The 21,273-nt window shown below is 41.3% G+C and overlaps 1 protein-coding gene across 9 annotated transcripts in view; it reads right to left on the reverse strand.

Annotated features, from left to right (window-relative positions):
- LOC119785722 (clathrin coat assembly protein AP180-like) overlaps positions 1-21,273 on the reverse strand; it is a 91,959-nt gene that overhangs the window by 35,111 nt on the left and 35,575 nt on the right. For 7 of the 9 annotated variants that reach the window (XM_038288493.1, XM_038288486.1, XM_038288528.1 and 4 more), the window contains 12 exons: positions 20,467-20,609; positions 19,362-19,437; positions 17,100-17,202; positions 16,523-16,616; positions 14,832-14,943; positions 13,975-14,081; positions 13,855-13,896; positions 3,075-3,136; positions 2,947-2,955; positions 1,312-1,324; positions 947-1,113; positions 756-850 (listed from right to left, as the gene is read on the reverse strand). In XM_038288493.1, coding sequence (XP_038144421.1) covers positions 756-850; positions 947-1,113; positions 1,312-1,324; positions 2,947-2,955; positions 3,075-3,136; positions 13,855-13,896; positions 13,975-14,081; positions 14,832-14,943; positions 16,523-16,616; positions 17,100-17,202; positions 19,362-19,437; positions 20,467-20,609 — 1,023 coding nt within the window. Of the gene's footprint in view, positions 1-755; positions 851-946; positions 1,114-1,311; positions 1,325-2,946; positions 2,956-3,070; positions 3,137-13,854; positions 13,897-13,974; positions 14,082-14,831; positions 14,944-16,522; positions 16,617-17,099; positions 17,203-19,361; positions 19,438-20,466; positions 20,610-21,273 lie in introns of those variants that run through there. The other 2 variants (XM_038288502.1, XM_038288553.1) reach the window with 2 other exon arrangements.

Consider the following 21,273-nt stretch of genomic DNA (forward strand, 5'->3'; position numbering starts at 1 on the left):
TAAATCAAGGAAAAATAAACTTATTTTAAGAAAATTGTACTTATTTAATTTTTGCAGTCCAATTGTGTATGAAATATTTTCACACTGTCAAAAAAAGTCAGTAAGTTCACTGCAGAAATGATGTAAGAGTAAGTAAACATTTCTTCAACTTTGTTTGCCCTTAATGTGAGCAGGTAATTTAGTTGATCTGCAAATGGAATGACTATTTTGTCCTTAGAATAAGATCGTTTGATAGTATCAATTTGAAATAAGTTAATTAGTTTTTTTCTCCTTTTTTAAAAGTAAATAAACTAGTTCCATTTGCAAACCGTCTTACTTAAAAAAAAGTTAATTAGATTTCATTTTTACAGAGTTAGCTGGTGCTCAGTGTGCTACAGAGATCAAACTGTTGTGAGGCAAAGCTGGAATGTCATTGCATCTCACTATCCCACTGAAATGATTAGCAACATTGTAAATAGGGTGCAACAATTTAATGTTATAAAACACGATTGCACAAAAAACAGAAACAGCAGAACTGTTTCATAAAGAAAATGTCAAATTAAATCTATGAATGTGTCTACATAAAGAAAGTCTGACTTCTTGCGGTACAACAAACTTTCATTAATTGCATGACCATCATAAAGCATTGCTTAGGCTAGAGAGCCTGGTTCATTTTGCTTTTTAGTTTTCTGTGATAGGAAATATGAAAATATTTTTACAAATGGCCTCTAAATTCAGTGTGAGATAGTGGTCTATCTGGTATAAAGAGATCTCACCTCCCCAGCCCGTCATCGAGGATGTTGCTGCTGCACCCACTGCTGAGGAGGACGACATGGGGTCAAGATCCAAAAGAAACCCGTCGTCAAGAGCGCTGAACATTGTGTCAGAGAGAAGAAAGGGATGTTATAGAGTTTATTTCTGATAAAATAGCAATACAACCTTTACAGTGTTGCTGAGTGACTCCTACTTGCTGGTGATGGTGGGGGCAGGGGCCGGCGCGGTGGGAGTGACAGAAGGTGGGGGGGGTTTTGCTGGCGGCCCAGGTCGAGCCGGTGGCCCGCCGGCTGCGGCAGGAGGAGCAGGTTTGGCAGGTGGTGCAGCAGCTGCAGGAGTACTGTTGTTGGCTGTTGCATCCTGGCGCAGAGTAAGTGCAACAATAGATGTTAAATAATAGTTATAGAGTCTGATGGAAGTCAATAGCTTCCCAATAGCAGCAAATCACTTCCAATCTGCATAAAGAACTGCAAACATGAAATGTTTTGCTTTAAGATCTCATTCCAGCTGAATTTTGATTCTAACCATCTTAAACAAGAATTAAGGAGAAATTCTTACCTTAGTGGGTGATCTGCAAGACAATGATGGCACAAAAGTTAGAGTTTAGTGATGTATATCTGTCATAAAGGCTGTTTTTAAGGCAGCAGAGTATCTATCACTTAGTGCAGTCAGGTTTAAAACATTGACAAACGTTCACATTAATACGTTGACGTTCGCCCTATGCTGGATGAGTACTAACAGCACCTAAGCTGTGGAAACTGTTTTGATTGACAGAAAAAAATCAAAGTGAGATTTTCAGATAACATGCAAAAATAACATTTTAACTGTTAGGACTGATTGGTGAATCAAAATAGGGTAGTTAGGAGGATAAAAAGCAAAGAACAGCACTACTCTTTGTAATACATTTTACAGGATGATTAAATTTGTGACGACAATACTTCCATAGAAATGCATCTACAATAAAACAAATGAATGCTATGTTCAGATGCCATTACTATGGAACCACTGAAAGTTGACTTTAAGAACAAAGATGTTGACACCCTTTGAAGTCTTCCCATTTTATAACATTGAAATAACACAGATTATTTAAACATAAGAAACATAAGAAGGTGGCTTCCTTCTTATTTTTAGTGGAGGATCAAACTTCTAGGTCTCTAGAATACTTCTCATAGGTTCTTCCTGTGAACATGATTGATTGATGAGTCCTTCTTGAGATGTTTAACCCTCAGGAAGATGCTTGTCCAGTCATTTTCAGCTGAGAGACTGGGTACACCTGGAACAGGTGACCAGTCCATCGCCATTTAACACAACAATCAATTACATGTGCCGACTTATACCTACAGTAATTTAGAGCAATGACCAAAAAGTCAATTTATTGTGTAAAAAAGGTAGCGTAGCAAGAGAAAACCCACAGGTGCACAAGGAAACCATGCAGAATACTAATGCTTAAAACCGGACCCTTATTACTGAGAGATAGTAAGGTCAACCATGTCTCTGCTGTGCAGTTAGATCAGCTACATGTAGATCTGCAATCAAATTTCTTATAGGTGGGTTTTTCTTTACCTATTGGGTAGCTTCTAATCTAGAGGCTAGGTTTGCTGCACTGGGATTTTCATCAGGTATGTCGGATGTGAAAACCTGTTTTTCCTCAGCCTTATTGGGGTGAAAGGAAGGCTAGGAGTGATAAAAGACAAGTGTTTAAAGTGTCCTTATCCTCCCTCATGGCGAACGGAAGACAACTATGTATGTTCATGATGAACTGAAGTTTTTTTCCGCCAAATGGTCATGTGTGAGAAAGTCTTTTGTATGCAGGGGTGGGTTGGTTTCCCTTGGGAGAGTGTGTGTGTGTGTACTGGGAGTTGTTGTACAAATGTATATACTGAGCTTGCCCCAGTCAGAGCTTTTTCCTCTCCTTCTGCAGACGTAAAATAGATCTGTGTTTTTCTTGCAAGAATTGCCTTTGCCTCAGCTGCCTAACTCCACACAGATTGAATGTAAAGCATTTTTTGCTTTACTTTACCAACATTTATTGGGCTTCACACACAATCCCAGTGAAACCCACCAAAAAAGATGGGCGTGAGATGAGCAAATTGAAAAGGTTCCAGGTCCACGGCTGTTTTGCAAGGGAGTGTGACTAATGATCCAAATGATGATGATGGTTTTAACACCTTTTCACATTAATAATATACTCACTTGTCTTCCCTGATGTCGGTTAAGGTAGGAAGATATAGCAAAAAGAAGATCAAAAATGTTTTGGGAATCTTGAAAGAGAGGGCTCATAAAACAAGAGCAGAGCTTATTAGATGTATTGAACTACTTACGGCTTCTTCCCCTCCAAGGTGTTGAGATGGGTCTCAAGAGATTCCAAAAGACTTTCCGGGGCCTGAAGAGAAATTAAAAAGAATGACTATTAATCAATCAGATGCAGGGACGTTGCACTAAATGCTTAATGTAGGTATGCCCCCTGCATGTAGAGAATGAAACTTCCACAAAAGGATAGGATTTTTATTCTGTATATCAGGGTTGAGCAATGCTAGTTTACTGAGGGCCGGTATCCTGCAACCTTTAGAGGTCCTTGGTCCAACACACCTGAATCAAGTAATTAGATGATTGAGAGGACTCTGGAGGAAAGGATTGCAGAAACTAAATCTAAAAGTTGCAGGATACCGGGTCTCAGGAACTGGAATCGCCCACCCCTGCTGTATATTATGGTGCATTGCATCAGCTTCCGAACTAAGAAGTCAGAGTGATGGAGCTCTAAGGCAGGGATTTTGGAATTCCAGGTCCCGATGGCTGGTATCCTGCAACTTTTAGATTCACTCTTTGTCCAACACACCTAAATGAAATGGCTGAGCTACCTCTGCAGTATGCAGTCGTTTCCTCCAGAGTCCTCTCAATCTTTGAATTACTTGATTCAGGTGTGTTGAACCAAAGGCCTACCAAAAAGTTGCCGGATACCAGCCCTCAGGAACTGGAATTGCCCACAAATGCTGTGAGCTAAACGCATTCCAATTTTCCAGTTGTGGACACTTGTATTCCTCATTGTTAGCATTTCGCCACTACAGCTATTGTTACAACTATAACAATGACAGAAACTGTCATGCAGTTTGTTTGGATTTTTTTTGGCTGGCTGGCTGTTTTCCACTCTGTTAATTAGAGTAAGCAGATGCACTTCTCTTACTCCTAATCACCCTAATTTTTCCCAGCTGTTACTCTAACTATCAATACCTGCCTCTCTCAGTCAGTCTCCCTCAGATTGTCTCCTTGCCTCCATGAGGTTTTCTTGTGTTTCTGTGCTCATCCTGCCATCTCTTTTCAGGTTTTCTTGTCTAGCTATCATGTTCTTCCTTAAGCCTGTCAACATATCAGCCTGTTACCAGCCTGTTCAGCCATTTTCTGCCTTTACAATCTGCAACTAATCTGTTGTGTCTAACATCAACATGTCTGCCTCCGTCCCCTTAACTCCCCAGCGTTCTATAGACCTTTTAGGTTCAAACACTTCTCTGTCCATTTTTAACAGATTCTTGTCTAGGCTTGTAACGAACACCCTGTTCTTCACTGTATTATTTGCATTTAAATGTTTTATAATATAATAAGTGAAAACAGGATGCGTAAAGTGGCACACAAATAAGGAAGAACTGCTAAAAAAAAAGGTTGAATTTGTTGGGATCCTCAGGCTTGCCCACCAGAGGGCGCCGAGGATCCTCTTCTGCTCTCTTTTTGTCTCTTTGTCTTAGGGCTGGAGTCACTCTCAGGTTCTGGAGATTACCCTCTGCCTCCAGCAGAGTGCGCCGTGGGTCCTCCTGAGCTGAACCTCTCACACACCTGTGGCTGATCTACTAATCAGGAGGACCACAGTATTTAAGCTACCTCCAGACCTGGATTCCACGCCGCAGTGTTGATCTTAGTTGGTTAGCTTCCTGAACCTTCTGCTATTGACTGAGTCCTGGTTTTTCCTAGGTCGAGACCAGATTCTAATATCTCTTTATCTGTGCCTCACAGGAATCCTGTCTCCTCGTGAAGCTCTGGATGAGCTTAACCTCCTGTCTCCTTGTGAAGCTCTGGATGAGCTTAACCTCCTGTCTCCTCGTGAAGCTCAGGAAGAGCACCCTCACTGGAACCCAGTCTCTGGGCGGCAGCTCTGGAGGAGCTGCATCTCAGGAAACCAGTCTCAAGCCTGAAGCTCTTGAAAAGCCTAACCAGCTAATCTGCCCTGGTGAGCCAACCCGAAGATTTCTATGTGGATGAAACCTGACAACTTCTCTGTGGAGTTTCCCTAGAGGTTCCCATGTGGATTTCCCCTGTTGTTCCCTACGGTGAGCTGGAAGCTCAGCCTGAAAGATCCTTCGTGTTTTCCCCTGTTGTTTTCTGTAGTATGCTGGAAGCTAAAACCCAGGACTGCCAGGCTAAGCCAAAGCTAGATGCTTAGCCTAACCTGAACTCAGCTACCAGCCATCTCCCTTTCCCTGCACAGACCCCAGTGAACCAGCCCCCTGTCAGAACTGTTCCGGTTTCATACTCATGTGTTTTGTGCTACAATAAACTCTTTTGGACTTTTTACCCTGTGTCTCCGTGTGTGTTCTGCATCTTGGGCTTTACTCCCAGAACCCATCATGACAGAACACTGCGGCCAAACACAAAGCCCAGCAGATCACCTCCGTCGTAGAGCTGAGAAACAGGACGCTCTGACTCCTGATCACACACAGTCCCTCCGTGAGTTAAAATGGCGCCAGTTCAACTTCCGGTTCCGATTTCGTCACTTCCGGAATTCCGTCCGTCACCTCCCAGTCAAGATAATAACCCTCCTTTCTGTTCTGAACTCATCCCGTCGCTTTCGTCACCCGGTCCTTCTCTGCCTGAGAGATTTTCCGGCAATCCAAGAAAGCTCAAAACATTTCTATTTCAGTGTCGGTTATTTTTTCAATTTTTCGAGTCAGATTTCCTGTATGATAGGGATAGGATAGCCTTTGTAATTTCTTTTCTGTCCGGTGAAGCCCTTGAATGGGCGGAGACCGGATCTAGATCTTCTCACTATGATTATGAAACGTTCATCCAGGAGTTTGAAAGGACTTTTAATCAGGTCACAAATAAATCCTGGTTTTCAAGGGGACTTTTGGAATCCAAACAGGGAAATAGATCAGTTGCCGAGTTTGCTTCCGAGTTCCAGGAAAAAGCAGCCGTTTCCGGGTGGAATGAGTCTGCACTTAAGACTGCATTTCTCCAAGCATTTAATGAACCGATCAGAAACGAACTAACCTTTTATGCTGAACCAGATAAACTTGAGGACCTCATTGAGCTTGCAGTCGGGTTAGATATTGGACTGCAAACTAGACCCAGAACCGCACAGCCTCAGTTTCTGGATTCCAGTTCCATTCCGCGCCAGGTAAGTTTCTCCTCACATATACTCGACCCTCACTTAGCTCCTTCTGTCAAAGGACTCAAATTAGGCCCACAAGTTAAAGTTCAAACTACTAGAGTCACCCGCCAGCTTGATCAGACACCTGCAACCGTCACCGTTGAATCTAGACCTGTTCTCTCGCCTAGTAATCTAGCTCCCCACATCCATGAGACAGATCTCTGGAACTTTTTCTATGGTGATAGGGAGGATATCTCCCCTCTCAAGCCACCACATCCAGCTCCACGCCAGTGTTATTTAGATCCTGAACCAGTTAGTTTTAATCCTGACCCCATGCCTGACTCTTTAGCCTCAGTTCCTGAAATTCATTCTGGTATTCATATTTTTCAACTGGTTAGTTTATCGACAGATTCAATCAATAAACCTGTTAGCCCTGCTTCTAAGACCCCCCAATGTAAGAGACGGCGTCGCCGTAAGCACGCTCTGAGCCGTCTAGAGACCCCTGAGTTAGCTTTGTGCCGTCCAGAGACCCCTGAGTTAGCCTTGTGCCGTCCAGAGACCCCTGAGTTAGCCTTGTGCCGTCCAGAGACCCCTGAGTTAGCCATGTGCCGTCCAGGGACCCCTGAGTTAGCCCTGAGCCGACCGGAGACCCCTGAGCATACACTTAAGAGGGCTTCAGAATGTGGAGTTTGTGAAGAAATTCCTCCAAGAGCCTTTCAACAGAGACCACTAATCGCCAAGAACCCTCCACCGACGCCTCAAGCCACCTCAGAGACTGAACTTGAACCTCCATGGGTGGCCCCTCCGTTGCCAGAGGTGGAACCGCAGTCGGTGGTCCCACCTGCTCCTGAGTCTGAACCGCAGTCGGTGGTGTCGCCTGTCCCTGAGGTGGATCCACAATCGGTGGCCTCACCAGTTCCTGAGGCTGAACCACAGTCGGTGGTGTCGCCTGCTCCTGAGACGGAACCACAGTCGGTGGTCCCGCATGTTCCTGTGGTGGAGCCATTGTCGGTGGTCTCCCCTGTTCCTGACCCAGAGCCGCAATCGGCGGGCTCTCCTGCTCCTGAGCCGCTATTGGAGGGCTCCTCAGCTCCAGAGCCGCTATCAGTGGGCTCTCCAGACCCGGAGCCGCAGTCGGCGGTCTCCTCTGAGCCTCCTCCAGAGCCGCAGTCGGCGGCTGTTTCTGAGACTGTTCCTGAGCTGCCGAGGAGGGGACGGGGTACCCCGTGGGGGTACCTGCTGAAGCTTGGGCGTCATCCTCCTGATAAGCTGCTTCGCCTCCGGCCCCGCAGCAGACCTCCAGAGCGTCAGCTTCGCCTTCGGCCTCGCGACAGACCTCCTGAGCGTCAGCTTCGCCTTCGGCCTCGCGGCGGACCCCCAGAGCGTCAGCTTCGCCTCCGGTCCCGTGGCAGACCCCCAGAGCGTCAGCTTTGCCTCCGGTCCCGTGGCAGACCCCCAGATTGTCAGCTTCGCCTCCGGTCCCGTGGCAGACCCCCGGAGCATCATCTTCATCGTCGACCCCGTGGCAGACCCCCAGAGTGTCAGCGTCGCCTTCGACCCCGCTGCCGGCCACCTAAGACTCTGCTCCGTTGCCGGATTGTAGGCCGGTCTCCTGAACTCCAACCGTGTCTCCGGCCCGGCGGTGGTCCCCCTAAGACGCTGCTCCACCATCATCTCAACGGTCGACCTCCTGAGCAGCAACTACGCCTCCGCCGTCGGCCCCACGGCAGGTCACCTGAGACTGTGTCCTGCAGCCGGCCCCACGGCAGGCCACCTGAGACTGTGTCCTGCAGCCGGCCCCACGGCAGGTCACCTGAGACTGTGTCCTGCAGCCGGCCCCACGGCAGGTCACCTGAGACTGTGTCCTGCAGCCGGCCCCACGGCAGGCCACCTGAGACTGTGTCCTGCAGCCGGCCCCACGGCAGGCCACCTGAGACTGTGTCCTGCAGCCGGCCCCACGGCAGGCCACCTGAGACTGTGTCCTGCAGCCGGCCCCACGGCAGGCCACCTGAGACTGTGTCCTGCAGCCGGCCCCACGGCAGGCCACCTGAGACTGTGTCCGGCTGCCGGTCCCTCGGCCGGCCACCTGAAACTCTGTCCCGCTGCCGGTCCCTTGGCCGGTCATCTGAGACTCAGTCCCGCTGCCGACCCCTCGGCTGGCCACCAGAGACTTTGCCCAAGAAGGTTTTTGGGTTTTCATTTGTTTTCGTCCACCATAAGTGGATAGTTTTTTGTTCTGGACTCTGTTTTTGTTTTCTGCCCTCCTGGCCTGTTTCCCCCTTCGCCCACCCTGGGTGGGTTGTTTTTTGTTTGTTGGACCTTTTTTTCTGTTGGTTCTGGCCCTCCTCGCCCTAGTGCCCCCTCCGCCCGCCCTGGGTGGGTTGTTTTCGTTTTCTGGACTCTGTTTTTTGTTGTTTCTGGCCCTCCTCGCCCTAGTGCCCCCTCCGCCCGCCCTGGGTGGGTTGTTTTTTGTTTGTTTTTTGGACTTTTTTTTTTCAGGGGGCGTCTGGAATCCGCCCTTGAGGGGGGGGCTCTGTTGGGATCCTCAGGCTTGCCCACCAGAGGGCGCCGAGGATCCTCTTCTGCTCTCTTTATGTCTCTTTGTCTTAGGGCTGGAGTCACTCTCAGGTTCTGGAGATTACCCTCTGCCTCCAGCAGAGTGCGCCGTGGGTCCTCCTGAGCTGAGCCTCTCACACACCTGTGGCTGATCTACTAATCAGGAGGACCACAGTATTTAAGCTACCTCCAGACCTGGATTCCACGCCGCAGTGTTGATCTTAGTTGGTTAGCTTCCTGAACCTTCTGCTATTGACTGAGTCCTGGTTTTTCCTAGGTCGAGACCAGATTCTAATATCTCTTTATCTGTGCCTCACAGGAATCCTGTCTCCTCGTGAAGCTCTGGATGAGCTTAACCTCCTGTCTCCTTGTGAAGCTCTGGATGAGCTTAACCTCCTGTCTCCTTGTGAAGCTCTGGATGAGCTTAACCTCCTGTCTCCTTGTGAAGCTCTGGATGAGCTTAACCTCCTGTCTCCTTGTGAAGCTCTGGATGAGCTTAACCTCCTGTCTCCTTGTGAAGCTCTGGATGAGCTTAACCTCCTGTCTCCTTGTGAAGCTCTGGATGAGCTTAACCTCCTGTCTCCTCGTGAAGCTCAGGAAGAGCACCCTCACTGGAACCCTGTCTCTGGTCTGCAGCTCTGGAGGAGCTGCATCTCAGGAAACCAGTCTCAAGCCTGAAGCTCTTGAAAAGCCTAACCAGCTAATCTGCCCTGGTGAGCCAACCCGAAGATTTCTATGTGGATGAAACCTGACGACTTCTCTGTGGAGTTTCCCTAGAGGTTCCCATGTGGATTTCCCCTGTTGTTCCCTACGGTGAGCTGGAAGCTCAGCCTGAAAGATCCCTCGTGTTTTCCCCTGTTGTTTTCTGTAGTAAGCTGGAAGCTAAAACCCAGGACTGCCAGGCTAAGCCAAAGCTAGATGCTTAGCCTAACCTGAACTCAGCTACCAGCCATCTCCCTTTCCCTGCACAGACCCCAGTGAACCAGCCCCCTGTCAGAACTGTTCCGGTTTCATACTCATGTGTTTTGTGTTACAATAAACTCTTTTGGACTTTTTACCCTGTGTCTCCGTGTGTGTTCTGCATCTTGGGCTTTACTCCCAGAACCCATCATGACAGAATTAAAAGTTTTCCAAGCGCTTTTATGAGTTACTGACATCTTGAATTCAAGAAGGGTATGTGTCACCAGTCTCATCTTTTCTGCAGAAGCCCAGAAGAACCTGACCAGACCATACAGCTTCCAGTTTACATCCACTATCTTGTTTTTTTAATAAACCTCTTAACCTACAACCTGCCTCTGTAGTTGCTCTCGTCCAGAGTCACCTTCAGTTATGACAGTATGGTCATGTTACCCCGACTTCCTGAATTAGAAATTTCTCCTCATTCCAGTCAAAATTTGTTACTCAGAGATTAAAAATGCGACCTTACACGTACAAATGAAACGGACCATTTCCATCACACAGTTTATGTCATGAAAGTTGAAGATAAAAGCAGCTATACAAGTAAAAAAAAACCTAAAGGGTAGAAGTCGGGAAACAGATATGATAAGAAGAAAAGACAGAATAACATTGATGCAAATCGAAAAGCACATTTCGCTCCAGTCAGAAAGCAAAGCAGCATGCTCTGCTTGCCTTTATGGGACACAATCAGCTCCAAACATGCAAGAAAATGGATGGGTCAATATCTAGAAAAGTTTGTTCTTCTAAAGGTCAAAGCTAAATCCGTTAATAGATCACATCAATCGGCTTTCCTGACTCCCCCTTCATTTCCTGTGTCTGTCTTTATAGAGCTATTAAATCTGTTATTCTAACATTTGAAACAGACAAGAAAGCCAGACTGATAAGAAGCCTGGGAGGGATGGATAGACAGTTTATCCCTGTGGGATTTTAAGACGTCTTTCCTAAACACCAAGTACAAAGAAAGCTGCCCTTTGGACCGAGACTGGGTATAAGATACTTTGCTTTCTGCAGCAATAAAGCTATTAGATGAATATAGTATAAATCGTTACGTATTATATACAATGATGTATTGTGTTGAAAATGTGCAGATATATGAAGATAACTTTAGTTAAAAGTTTTATGAGTACTTTGTAGTTCTAAACTTGAGTGAGACAGATAACATCCCCCTAGTGCAAGTATTATTACAAACTAGAAGTTCAAATGTATGTTAGTTTTCTTGTTAAATTTAAATCTTGTGGTAGAAAAAAACATATTTATTTTATTTTTGGGCTTCTTTTCTAAGGTTTATACTCTAAGGTTCCATTTACAGCTAACAGCTTAGATGCAGTTCAAATGTAATGCTAGAATTAAGATGCAAAGGAGTAGACCTAAATGCAATCACAAGTACTGTAAATATTTTAACCACATAGACTTAAAAATAACTGACTGGATTATTAGAATGAGCCAAGGCTAATTCAAAACAAATGTTGAAACTTGCATTTATTTATTTTTCATTTTTTTAAATTTGCATCAAACTTGCATTTGAAATTCATTGTTTTGATTTGATGACAAATTGGATGAATTTAGGAAATGGATGATTCATAAAATCTTTCTTAAACACATTTTCTGTAGTTGTAAATTGATGCGTCTTGTTGGTTCATTTAATTCTGAAGGAGTGAAGTTTTTATAAGAACAGCAATAAAATCTCTGTGGACAAATTGCTTAAATTATTTAAAGCTTTTAATAAGGAGGCTTTTTTGCTATCACAGTTTGTTTTGTATAAAAACCATTCAGCTTTAAAGCTGGCATTAAAAAAAATAAAATTTTCAGAAAACCTAAAACAGGCATATTTACAACTATCTCACCTTTCTTTATCTTTTCTGTAGCTGTCATTTTTCTGTACCTACAGTTGGGCCCAGAGTTATTCATATCCATTCCAGATAAACAATTACATTAACATTTTAATTTTTTCAACATATTCATTCAGTTTCAAAAGTAATAGTATTGTTTTGCAGATGCCAAGCTAGAGACTTTATTTGATTCATAGCTGTAAAGAGAGCTAAAGTTTAGGATGGTGGAAAAGAGGCTTTTTCTATCCCTCAGACTTGGAGCTCATCACTACAGATGACTCATCATAATGTTTATGGCAACCTGCCAAACGCCTGTCAGCACTTATAAGGAGGGCATGATTGCTTTAAAGCTAATAGACATTTACCACTGAATATATTAGAAGGGTATAAAAGTTCAACAATCCGTTTCAACAATATAGGGAAAAAAAAGAGATAATTTCTTTAAAACTGGCCCCACTTTTACATATTTTTTTATTTTTTTTTATTTTTTAGATATGTTGTTAGTGTTTTTAATCAAAATGAAGGTGAATGAAAATATTTAACATCTAAATCTGTCAGAGGGATTAGCAATATTTAGTCTACTTCTATATAGATACCTGGATTTATATTTGGATTTGATTTATATTTTAAAATGAACTTTTGCATAGTTATTACAGTTGGAACCCCTTAAGATGCCAAAATCCGTAGAGTTTCCTTAGTTTTTTTTTTTTTTTGTTTTTTTGAACAGCAATACAACAAAGATTTACATTGAGATGTTAAGACGTTTTAGTAGCGCTAAAAAAGGAGTAGGTAGAAGTTCAAGAACTTTGAAGAACCTATAATCAATAATAATATTCATGTTAGGTATCATATAAGGTCTTATGCTAAAAGGAGGCATTACAAATCAAAACACAGTTAAACAAATACAGAAAGTCTTATTTTGAAAGCAGTAGTACAGGAAAAAGAAGATATCTAGTGGTACATATCGAAAATGTTGCAAATTATCACGTTGAATTTTTGGGTCACATGCATAGTTCTACAGAGAGTCACAATATTTAAGGTTTAGCTCTAAAATAAATGCTAGTTGGGAGAGAGTTAGCATGTGTGTTGGTGAAATAAACAGCCTACTGCAGGTAATCCTGCTTTACTAACTCATACTTTATAAGAAAGAAAATGAAAAGACACAAAGCAACCAATAGCTAATTTTCTTTAAAGAGAAGAGCCATTCTTTGAGGCTCTTGGTAGCAGCAGAAATTTGACATGTTTAGTCTAGATAGGACATAAAAAAAAAACACCTTGAGCGAGGATGGAAATTTATTTCATCTGTGGCAAAACAAAGATGATGAGCTGTTAGAAAAATGTTAGGAAAGCCAGCAGCACCCTGAAAAGTAAACGCGAATCCAGAGCGGTACAGCACCCATCATATATATTTCTTTACTATAAAAACCTCAATTATACTATTAAATAAAGGAAATCGGCCTTTTGTTTTCTGCTTTGATGTACTCTGTGCCAAAGCCATCCTCAAACAGGTATAGTCAAAGAACTTTAAGTCAAACCAGAGCAGATTCCATGGTGCACATCTGAATTTGCAACCTATTTAGAATGCCACTGATGCAAATCATTCAAGATGCCATTTTTCTAAGTACAATTTCAGCTGTTGAATTTCCACTGCAGGTAACAATCAGGAATGTGTCGGATATGGAAGACGTAAAAAAATCAAGTTTCTCATTCTGGGAGTTCATTATATTTAAGAGTGATTAACAATTTGGGGTTTAGAACAAGTAAAATGAATCCTTATGACACGGGCAGCTGTGGAAACTCTACAGAACACTAAAGAGAGGCATTTCTATAACTGAAATGTGCTTTGCGGTCATAGCAGCGCTTGGTTAACAGCATTACTCGGCATATCACTTTTATCTAGTAAGCTTCTCCAGTTTCATGATTCCACTTCATCGGAGTGGCTACTCTGCATATGCTGGGTTTGCACTTGCTGTACATTGTGCATCAGTTCATTGCTCTCTAAAGGGTAAGACTTTGCTAAGCTGTCTGCTCCCCAAAGCTAGCTCTGTGCACTACTCACACTCTCAGCCTGAATGATCAATCTGCATCTCTGGAAGTAAAAAGAGAAGGGGTTGGGCAAAAGAACCGTCAATAACAAAAGAACCGCAGTTCACTGGTTCGATGCAAGTGTCTGTGAATGTTTTGGCGTTTTTTTTGTTAAGAAGGAAAATGAGCAAACACCATAAACTACAGCAGGAGAGAAAAAGGGTGGAATACATTAATTCTTCATGCAAGACAGTTAGAAAGTCTTTAGGAAACAACAACATGCACTGTTAGACCCCCCAAAAAGGTACATGTGAAACATTTCTGCTCTTGCTTCTTGTAAAACAAACATTAAAGGCAGATAAAAGGTTTTAATCTTACCTGAGTGAGCTCAGGTATGTCGTTTTTGTCTATTCCCACTTGCTATAAAAGAAAAACACGTTAAAAGGTGGTTCCTCGAGTGGATAGCTAGGAGGCTAAAGAAGGCGGTTTAAAGGATACCTCTGCGATTTTGAAGAACTCGGAAACCCGGGTCATTCGTGTCAGGAATCTCTTGTAGATCTCCAGCCCATCTTTACACTGGCTTCTCTTCATCTGGAAAAATTTCTCTGGACCAAGGATGTGGAAAATATATGTTTAGGATAGTGACGAGGTAAAAAGAGACCTTGCAACAGTCAAAAATGCTTCTTTGACTGATTTAATGGAAACAAAGGGTAGTCATACTTCGGCTTAACTAAAGTAAATAAGTAACACACTATAATGCATTAAAAAAAGAAATGTATTTCTTCCCATGTTTTGTAGGGGGAACTGATTATTTCAGGCAGATAAAATATCTATTCTCTCCTCTCCTCCTCGCATATCTTTGGGAAAGAAAGAGCTACTGTTTCCAAATTCTCAAAAATTGTTATGTGTGATGGGAATTAGTATACGGTACTAGAAATTTCCTTTATCCAGTAATCTTTCACTTCACTTCACTTTCACTTAATTTTTTTTGCAAATAATCCAACATTAAACAACAAAACAACAATATCAAAACAAAACCAACAATTTACAACAACAAAAAAAAGGAATAGGCTGAAGCAAAGCTTATTCTTGCCTACCCTGTTTTATACTTAATCATATTTTACATTAGATTTGTAAGAAATCTTTTGATTTTAGAAGTGGAAACAAATTTAACTATGTTGATGTTACGGAACCTGACTTAGTTTGCCAGATGAAAATGATCAATAAACATTGAACTTTATATCAATAATGATTTGAACATTTGAATGAAGCAAGTGTTTGAAACCCTAAGAATCCCTTTAGGCTAAATTTATCCTATGATGGAAAGAAATCTGCTAAGGGAAGTACTTCCTCACCAAGCAGATTGATGATGCCGTCATTGTAGCAGGCGTACAGCTTGATTAGGTCTTTGAAGAGAAGGAGGAAGCAGGAATTGATCACTCCATTGTTCAGATCTTTTGGCTGAACCTGAGAAAAAGGAAGTAAATGAGTGTTTCAATTTAGAACCAAAGTTATTTAGTCGAACAAAAACCTCTTAACTCTGTATCTGTTAGCTGAAACGTGTGAGGTTTGGTAAAGGTGGGCTCTGATTTTTATAGGGGGCCCAATGAAATATGTCAATGCAAATGGTAATAAAATGGATATTTACTGGTTCCAGGCTATAATGTCTAAATATTGTGAAATACCAATGTAGCATTATATGTTTCACTGAAACATGGCTGCGGGGTCATATCCCTGACTCCAGCATCTCTCCCAGGCTTTTTGGACCAATTGATCAACAATAGATTTAAATAAGACTGGAAAACTCAAGCTGGGTGGGTTGGCAGTGATTGTGAACAACAGATGGTGTCATTCAGGACATGTTGCTGTGAAGATTTATCTCTGCAGTTTGTATTTGTGATATTGTTTACCTATTAAGTTTACAAGTGTTCTTTTGACAACCCTTTACAGTAGCAGCCATTCAAAAGGGCCCTTCCCAGCTGAATGGAAGCCCGCTTCCCTCCAACTCCCAGCAAAATCCCCTCCAACTTCCAGCCACTGGAGTTAAACCATCATGTGTATTTTTTTACTCCGTCTCCACCCTTTCACTGAATTACAGGGTCTGACTAGGAGATAACAATTCTCTTTAGATCTTAATGTCCTCAAATCATGACAGAAATAATATTTTAGTACAAATATTGATGTTTAAAAAGGAATTGCAGGGGACCAGCTAAGGACCAGCCAAGGGCCCATCAAGGAAAGTGGGGGAAATTTTGAATGGCTACTACTGTAATCACCAGATACTTTTTTCAAATCTTATTAAAAATCTAGCAAGAGGCTTCTAGAATGAGTTCCTACTGTTTTCTATCACCGCTAGAGCTTTTAAATTGAACTGTATCTCAGAGGGATCTACCTCTGCTCTCTGTTCCTCTTGATGAGGCTGCTGATGCTTGAACCTCAATCTCATTTAGTGCAGATTAAATTAAGGCAACTCCTTTGTCAGCTTTCAGAGTTTACTTGTACGCTCAGCCTGGGTTCTGCTGATTTCATTAGTTTCACTAGGTACCCCCTCTTTCTGCTCACTGCATGCTCTGTGATGGGTCTTGTACCTTGTTGTAGGTTTGTTACTATAACGCTGTTACGTTTGTCTGACTGATATTCTAAAGAATTTCTCTGTAGATAAAATAACTAATATAATGTTATTCAACTACTCAGGGGCAGACTGGACATCGGGGGATTGGAGATTTGCTAAAAGAGAATTAAGTAATTCCATTGATTTGTTTTTCTCAAGTTTCTGCTTTGCTCTCTTTCTGTTTCTGAGGCTCACAACAGGTAGAACTGCCGCCCAATTTACCTTGGAGAAGAAGAGAAGGTGAAAAGGAAAGGAGAAGACAAGGAGAAGATAAAAGAATAGAGAAAACTAGATGCAAAATGTTGTGAAAATAATGTCTGTCAGTAACAGAGACAAACATGAGTTACTTTCCCCATCCATCACTGCCGTACTGATTAAGTGAACAGTAATGACTTCTGAACCAGACATTGTCGCCCACCATCAAATGTCACCCACCTCAAAATCCAAAAGTGAGTCAATATTGCTCTGCAGGATTGGCATTCCTTTCAAAAGCTTCTCCACCGACATAGTCCTCATCGCTCCATCCGCTCTGAAATTCGGTGAAACAGAGAAACAGAGCACAGGAAAATTGCTTAACGACTCCATCTAGCATTTAGATTTGACAAAAAGAAACGCATTAACTTTTCTGAGGCGAGTGGGGACGAAATGTTCAGAAAAACTTTGACAATAAAGCTTATTGCACACCTTTGTATCTCATTTCTTTTTAGTTCATTTTCATACTCGGCTCTTTTCATTGACAGCATTTGTGGCCATAGAAACCTTGTGTCTGCCAGCTGAATTATGCTGTAATCTCTCCAAGCGTTAGTTATAAAAACAGCTGCATTTAAGCCTTTATTCTGGATCAAATCTAAGCACTATTCTTTCAACCATAGTCAAATCACAGACACAGCATGATAGGTTAGAATCAAAAGGAGGTGAGAGAATTTTAAACTCTCAATTAGACCAATAATGTTTGTCTACAAATGGAATCATAGCAGTGATGAAAATAAAACAGAGATAGAAGCATTCATACCCTTTCTTAACACGTCCAAAGTCGAAAGACATCTGTCTGTAGGCGAAGGCCTTCTCGTTGAGATAGCGGCTGTAACGTCTGATGAACGTGGACATGTCGTAGCCTGAGGGGAACACATTCATAATATAATATCAGCAGTAGTCACAGCTGGATTTTTTAATTCTGATGCACATGTGAGACAAAGGACAAAGGTCCATGTTTAAGGACCTTTGTCCTGTTTATGTTAAATTAAGAGCGGATGAGTTGTTGCTGCACACTATTATCAGTGCCATCTGGTCATTCAGTCTTCTGTGTCTTCTTCTCTTGTGAGCAACATAGCATTGTGTTCAGGGACAGGCCAGTTTGCATCAATACAGAGTCTTTGGGAATTTCCCCCATTTTCCATTCCGAAAAATTCAAATGAAACTTTTTTATATGTATGGAAATTGAAAAACATATTTTTTCTACATAATAATAACTATAAAATGAAATGGCCTCCAGTTGTTTATACTGTATCCTGGACAGCTTGGGTGCATTGGGTAGCCTTCAGCAGTCTGGATTAAAATCGGTGTCACTATTAAAAATCATGTAATTATTAACCCTATAATACCAAATTTATCGTATTTGATACATACGGTTTCATTAATGGTAAAATCCTACCTGATAACAGCCAGTAGATAAATAATCTTGACTTATCGCATAGTAATAAATTATTAATATCAAAAATGTATTTCTGTTTTTTCTTTTTACATATTTTGCTAAAAGGGCAAATAAGGAATTCAAACCAAAAAAACGTAATTTTCTGTTTTGGTTTATTCTTGGATCGGGCTTTAAAGGGTTAAGTAAACTAAAAAGGTTAATTCTGATATACTTGAACTTTTAGAAACTATAAGTAGACTTGGAAGTTTATAACCATAAGATCCCCTTAAGCATACCTCAAAGTAAACGTAAAATCTCCCAATTTAGTCCCAAGAAATATATTTGATTTACACGTCTATTATACATTATAAACTTGGGATATATACTTTTTGTGTTCTTATAGCCTGTACCTAGTTTTAGTAAGGGATAAAAACAGCTAACCACAGCATAGAGATTAAAATATAACAAGCTTGTATCAATAAGCTTAGAAAGAAGCATTTTAAACGTGTATCACAACCAGGGGAGGACAATAATCTACGTCCAGAAAGTAACAAGTTGGTACAGTGATTAGCTTCACAGAGGCTAATATCCTGTTTAAGTAAACAACGTGATTTAGGAAAAGGTCGACACAAACCCGGCATTTTAGTCTACTGAACCTTTGGACTCAGTTTATTGTACTGCTAAACAAATCAAATTTATTCTATTTATTTTGTACAATAACAACTCAGCTTGTTATTGTTTTGGTATTTTCTAAACTGTGGCTATGAAAATAAGAAGCTTTAACTCTATAATAGAAATTTAAACCTTTAAAAATATGTTTTATTTTTACAACACATACTTTATTTTTTACAAAAGTCAGAACCTGAAGAAACTACTCTTGGTTAAATAATTATCTATATTATTAGAAGCACCTAATCATTAAGCATTAAGCACATGACTAATGCAAATCATTGATGAAGAAAAAAGATTCATTATTTTGACAGCGTTTCACTCTTTTTTCCCCAGCATGAATCATATGAGCATTTCTAACGAAAATAAATTGCATTATAATTATGCATATTTTTCTTGAGATTATCCATGGACTATGATAAATAAAGGAAATATATCACTGCAGTTGGATATGAGATAAATAACCTGGCATCTGCCCTTTTCATTTTGCTGACTATCTGATGGTGATTTATGTTTCAGAGCCTTTAAACACATTCTTGAATATTGTAAGAGCTAAAAAAAAAGGGAAAAAAAGGCTTAAAAAGTTTGTCTCTCAAAACCGTAAAGTCAACCGAGTAAACATCTGTGAACCCAGTGTTTATCTCCATGGTAATGTCCTAATTACCATGGCGATTGGTTCATCTGATGGGAGCAGGGATCACTTGGGGAAGCTTGTGTGTAATTTTGCCACCTTAACTTTCTAAGAGATAACCTGAGAAAATAAAAAAAATTCAAAACAGCACATCTTGAATATTAAAGTTTTCTTTTTGCCAACAAATGTACATATTTATCAATAACCATTCAGACCATTCATATTTTGACTTTTTTGCTTGGTTTGCTCTGTTTGATTCTGCTGCGGTGTAGATGTGAAGAGCTGGACTCCTCTTTGAGAGCTATATATGATGTCGTAATTGTTTCGGAACCGACACCACTCACCGTGGGAACCAGTTTTGTCCAGGAAGTTCATGAGGTTGAACAAGGTGTTTCTAGATCCCAGGAACTGGAGGAATCTCTGCAGAAAAGAACGAAAGCAAAATGTTAAATATTTATCCTCGTGCTGATTAAATGTTCTTTACTTCTTTCATGTCTTTAGAATAACTGATATTTTTCAGTGGAGTCGTTTGGTATGAATATACTACGAGGATTAAAATATTTTTATGCAATTTTTTTCTTGATATAAAAAATGAAGTTAAGCATTAATCTAATTTAGATTATAAGCTGAAACTACATTGCAGTGTGTTAAAGACTTATTTTATAGGGACATAGCTAATCGGCAAATCCCCTCCTTAGATGGGCCTTTAACTGAAGAAAATGTAACAGTAAATGCAATAATAGAAGTAACATTTTACCTGGGAGCAATATTAATCAGATTAAATCGCTAAAATTTAAAAAAAAAATTCCAAGCTTAGAAACTCAAAGACATTTTTTGTTATGTTTTGTTGTATGTTTATGTTTTTGTAATACCTTCTGCTTCTGTCCCTCTCAGACATTAAGCTCTGTTACCCAGCTTAGACGTGTTGGTTGTAATGTACTACAGTACCCTGCCTGTTCTTTGTTTAATTTTTGGCTGAAGGTAAATATGAATGGCTTCAGATATTTGGACAAGACAAACAAAAAAAACCCACAGAAGTCCCAGTTTGTGGAAGGTGAGTCATTGTTCATAACCGCTGTTCTACATGTGATGAGGAGTTACTACATTTTACAAACATCCTTGTGTTATTTTATTTTTCTTTCTGGGGGTGTGTGTGGGGAGGGGTTTATAGAGAATTGAACCAAGAAATTCCAACATCTTCTGCAGGCTCAAAAATGCATGTTGTTTTGAATTATCAACATTCTCCTGTTTCCTGCATGGTATCTATCTGATCATACTTCCAGTCTCTATTCTGCTAATCTGTGTTCATCAACCAACAGACTTAAGAGCTCAAATAAGTAACTGGAAAAGAGATATAGAGAGAATCTAAAGATGCACAACAGCTTAGAACCAGAAGCAGAGGGAGGCAATGCTCACTGACTCCAGCAAACTCACACATTCTGGCCTTACCTCATTGCCATGCACCATGAGGTGGTGTGTGGTGATAAGTGCTTTGAAAACCACCACCCAGCTGGCATTTCCCACCCTCTCCATCAGCACGTCGGCCATCTGGGGGATGTTCACGTTGGAATCCTGGGTGGCCTGGATCAGGTCTGAGGAGCAGAGCGAGAACAAAAAAAGCAGGTCAGGTGACAAACATGGCCAGGGACACGGGCAGTACTGCTGCTGAAGTCGGCAAAACTTTCAGTCAAAAATAATCTAAACAGATTGGTGCATGGAGGAAGACAGATGGGTGGGAAATCAGCAGGACTATGGAGAATAAATATGGGGAATTTAAATATCTGCATCTATAAAATTCTGTGTTTTTCCATCATGTTCACTGCTTGAAGAAGTATGAGTAAAAATGACATTCCACAAATGCAGCTGAGAGATTGCAATTATTATTATTATTACTCACAAAACTACATTAGTGTCAGGAAACAGATGTATTCAAAAGATCGACTTCCTATCTGCAATGGGAATCTAAAGAATGGTTTGTAAGCTGATCCAGCTCGGCTTTCATGAAGCTGCTGTTTTGCGTTCGGCTGACATGTTTTAAGGGGGCTGTTTCACATTATGCTGCTTTTGCTTACTGTGAGTCACACTGGCTGTTTCTTTGTTTGGTTTGTGCAGCAGAGCACTTCAGAGATTCATAGAGAGGAACACAAGAGAAGAGACGAGTGCAATGACATTTAAACCTGAGTGCCACTAAAATAAAGATCAAATAACATATTAAACCAGCAGAACATGATTAGGAAAGTTATATCAAAGGAACCT

The sequence above is a fragment of the Cyprinodon tularosa genome, unplaced genomic scaffold (assembly GCF_016077235.1).
Source record: "Cyprinodon tularosa strain WSP-4 unplaced genomic scaffold, ASM1607723v1 ctg107, whole genome shotgun sequence".
NCBI lineage: Eukaryota > Metazoa > Chordata > Actinopteri > Cyprinodontiformes > Cyprinodontidae > Cyprinodon > Cyprinodon tularosa.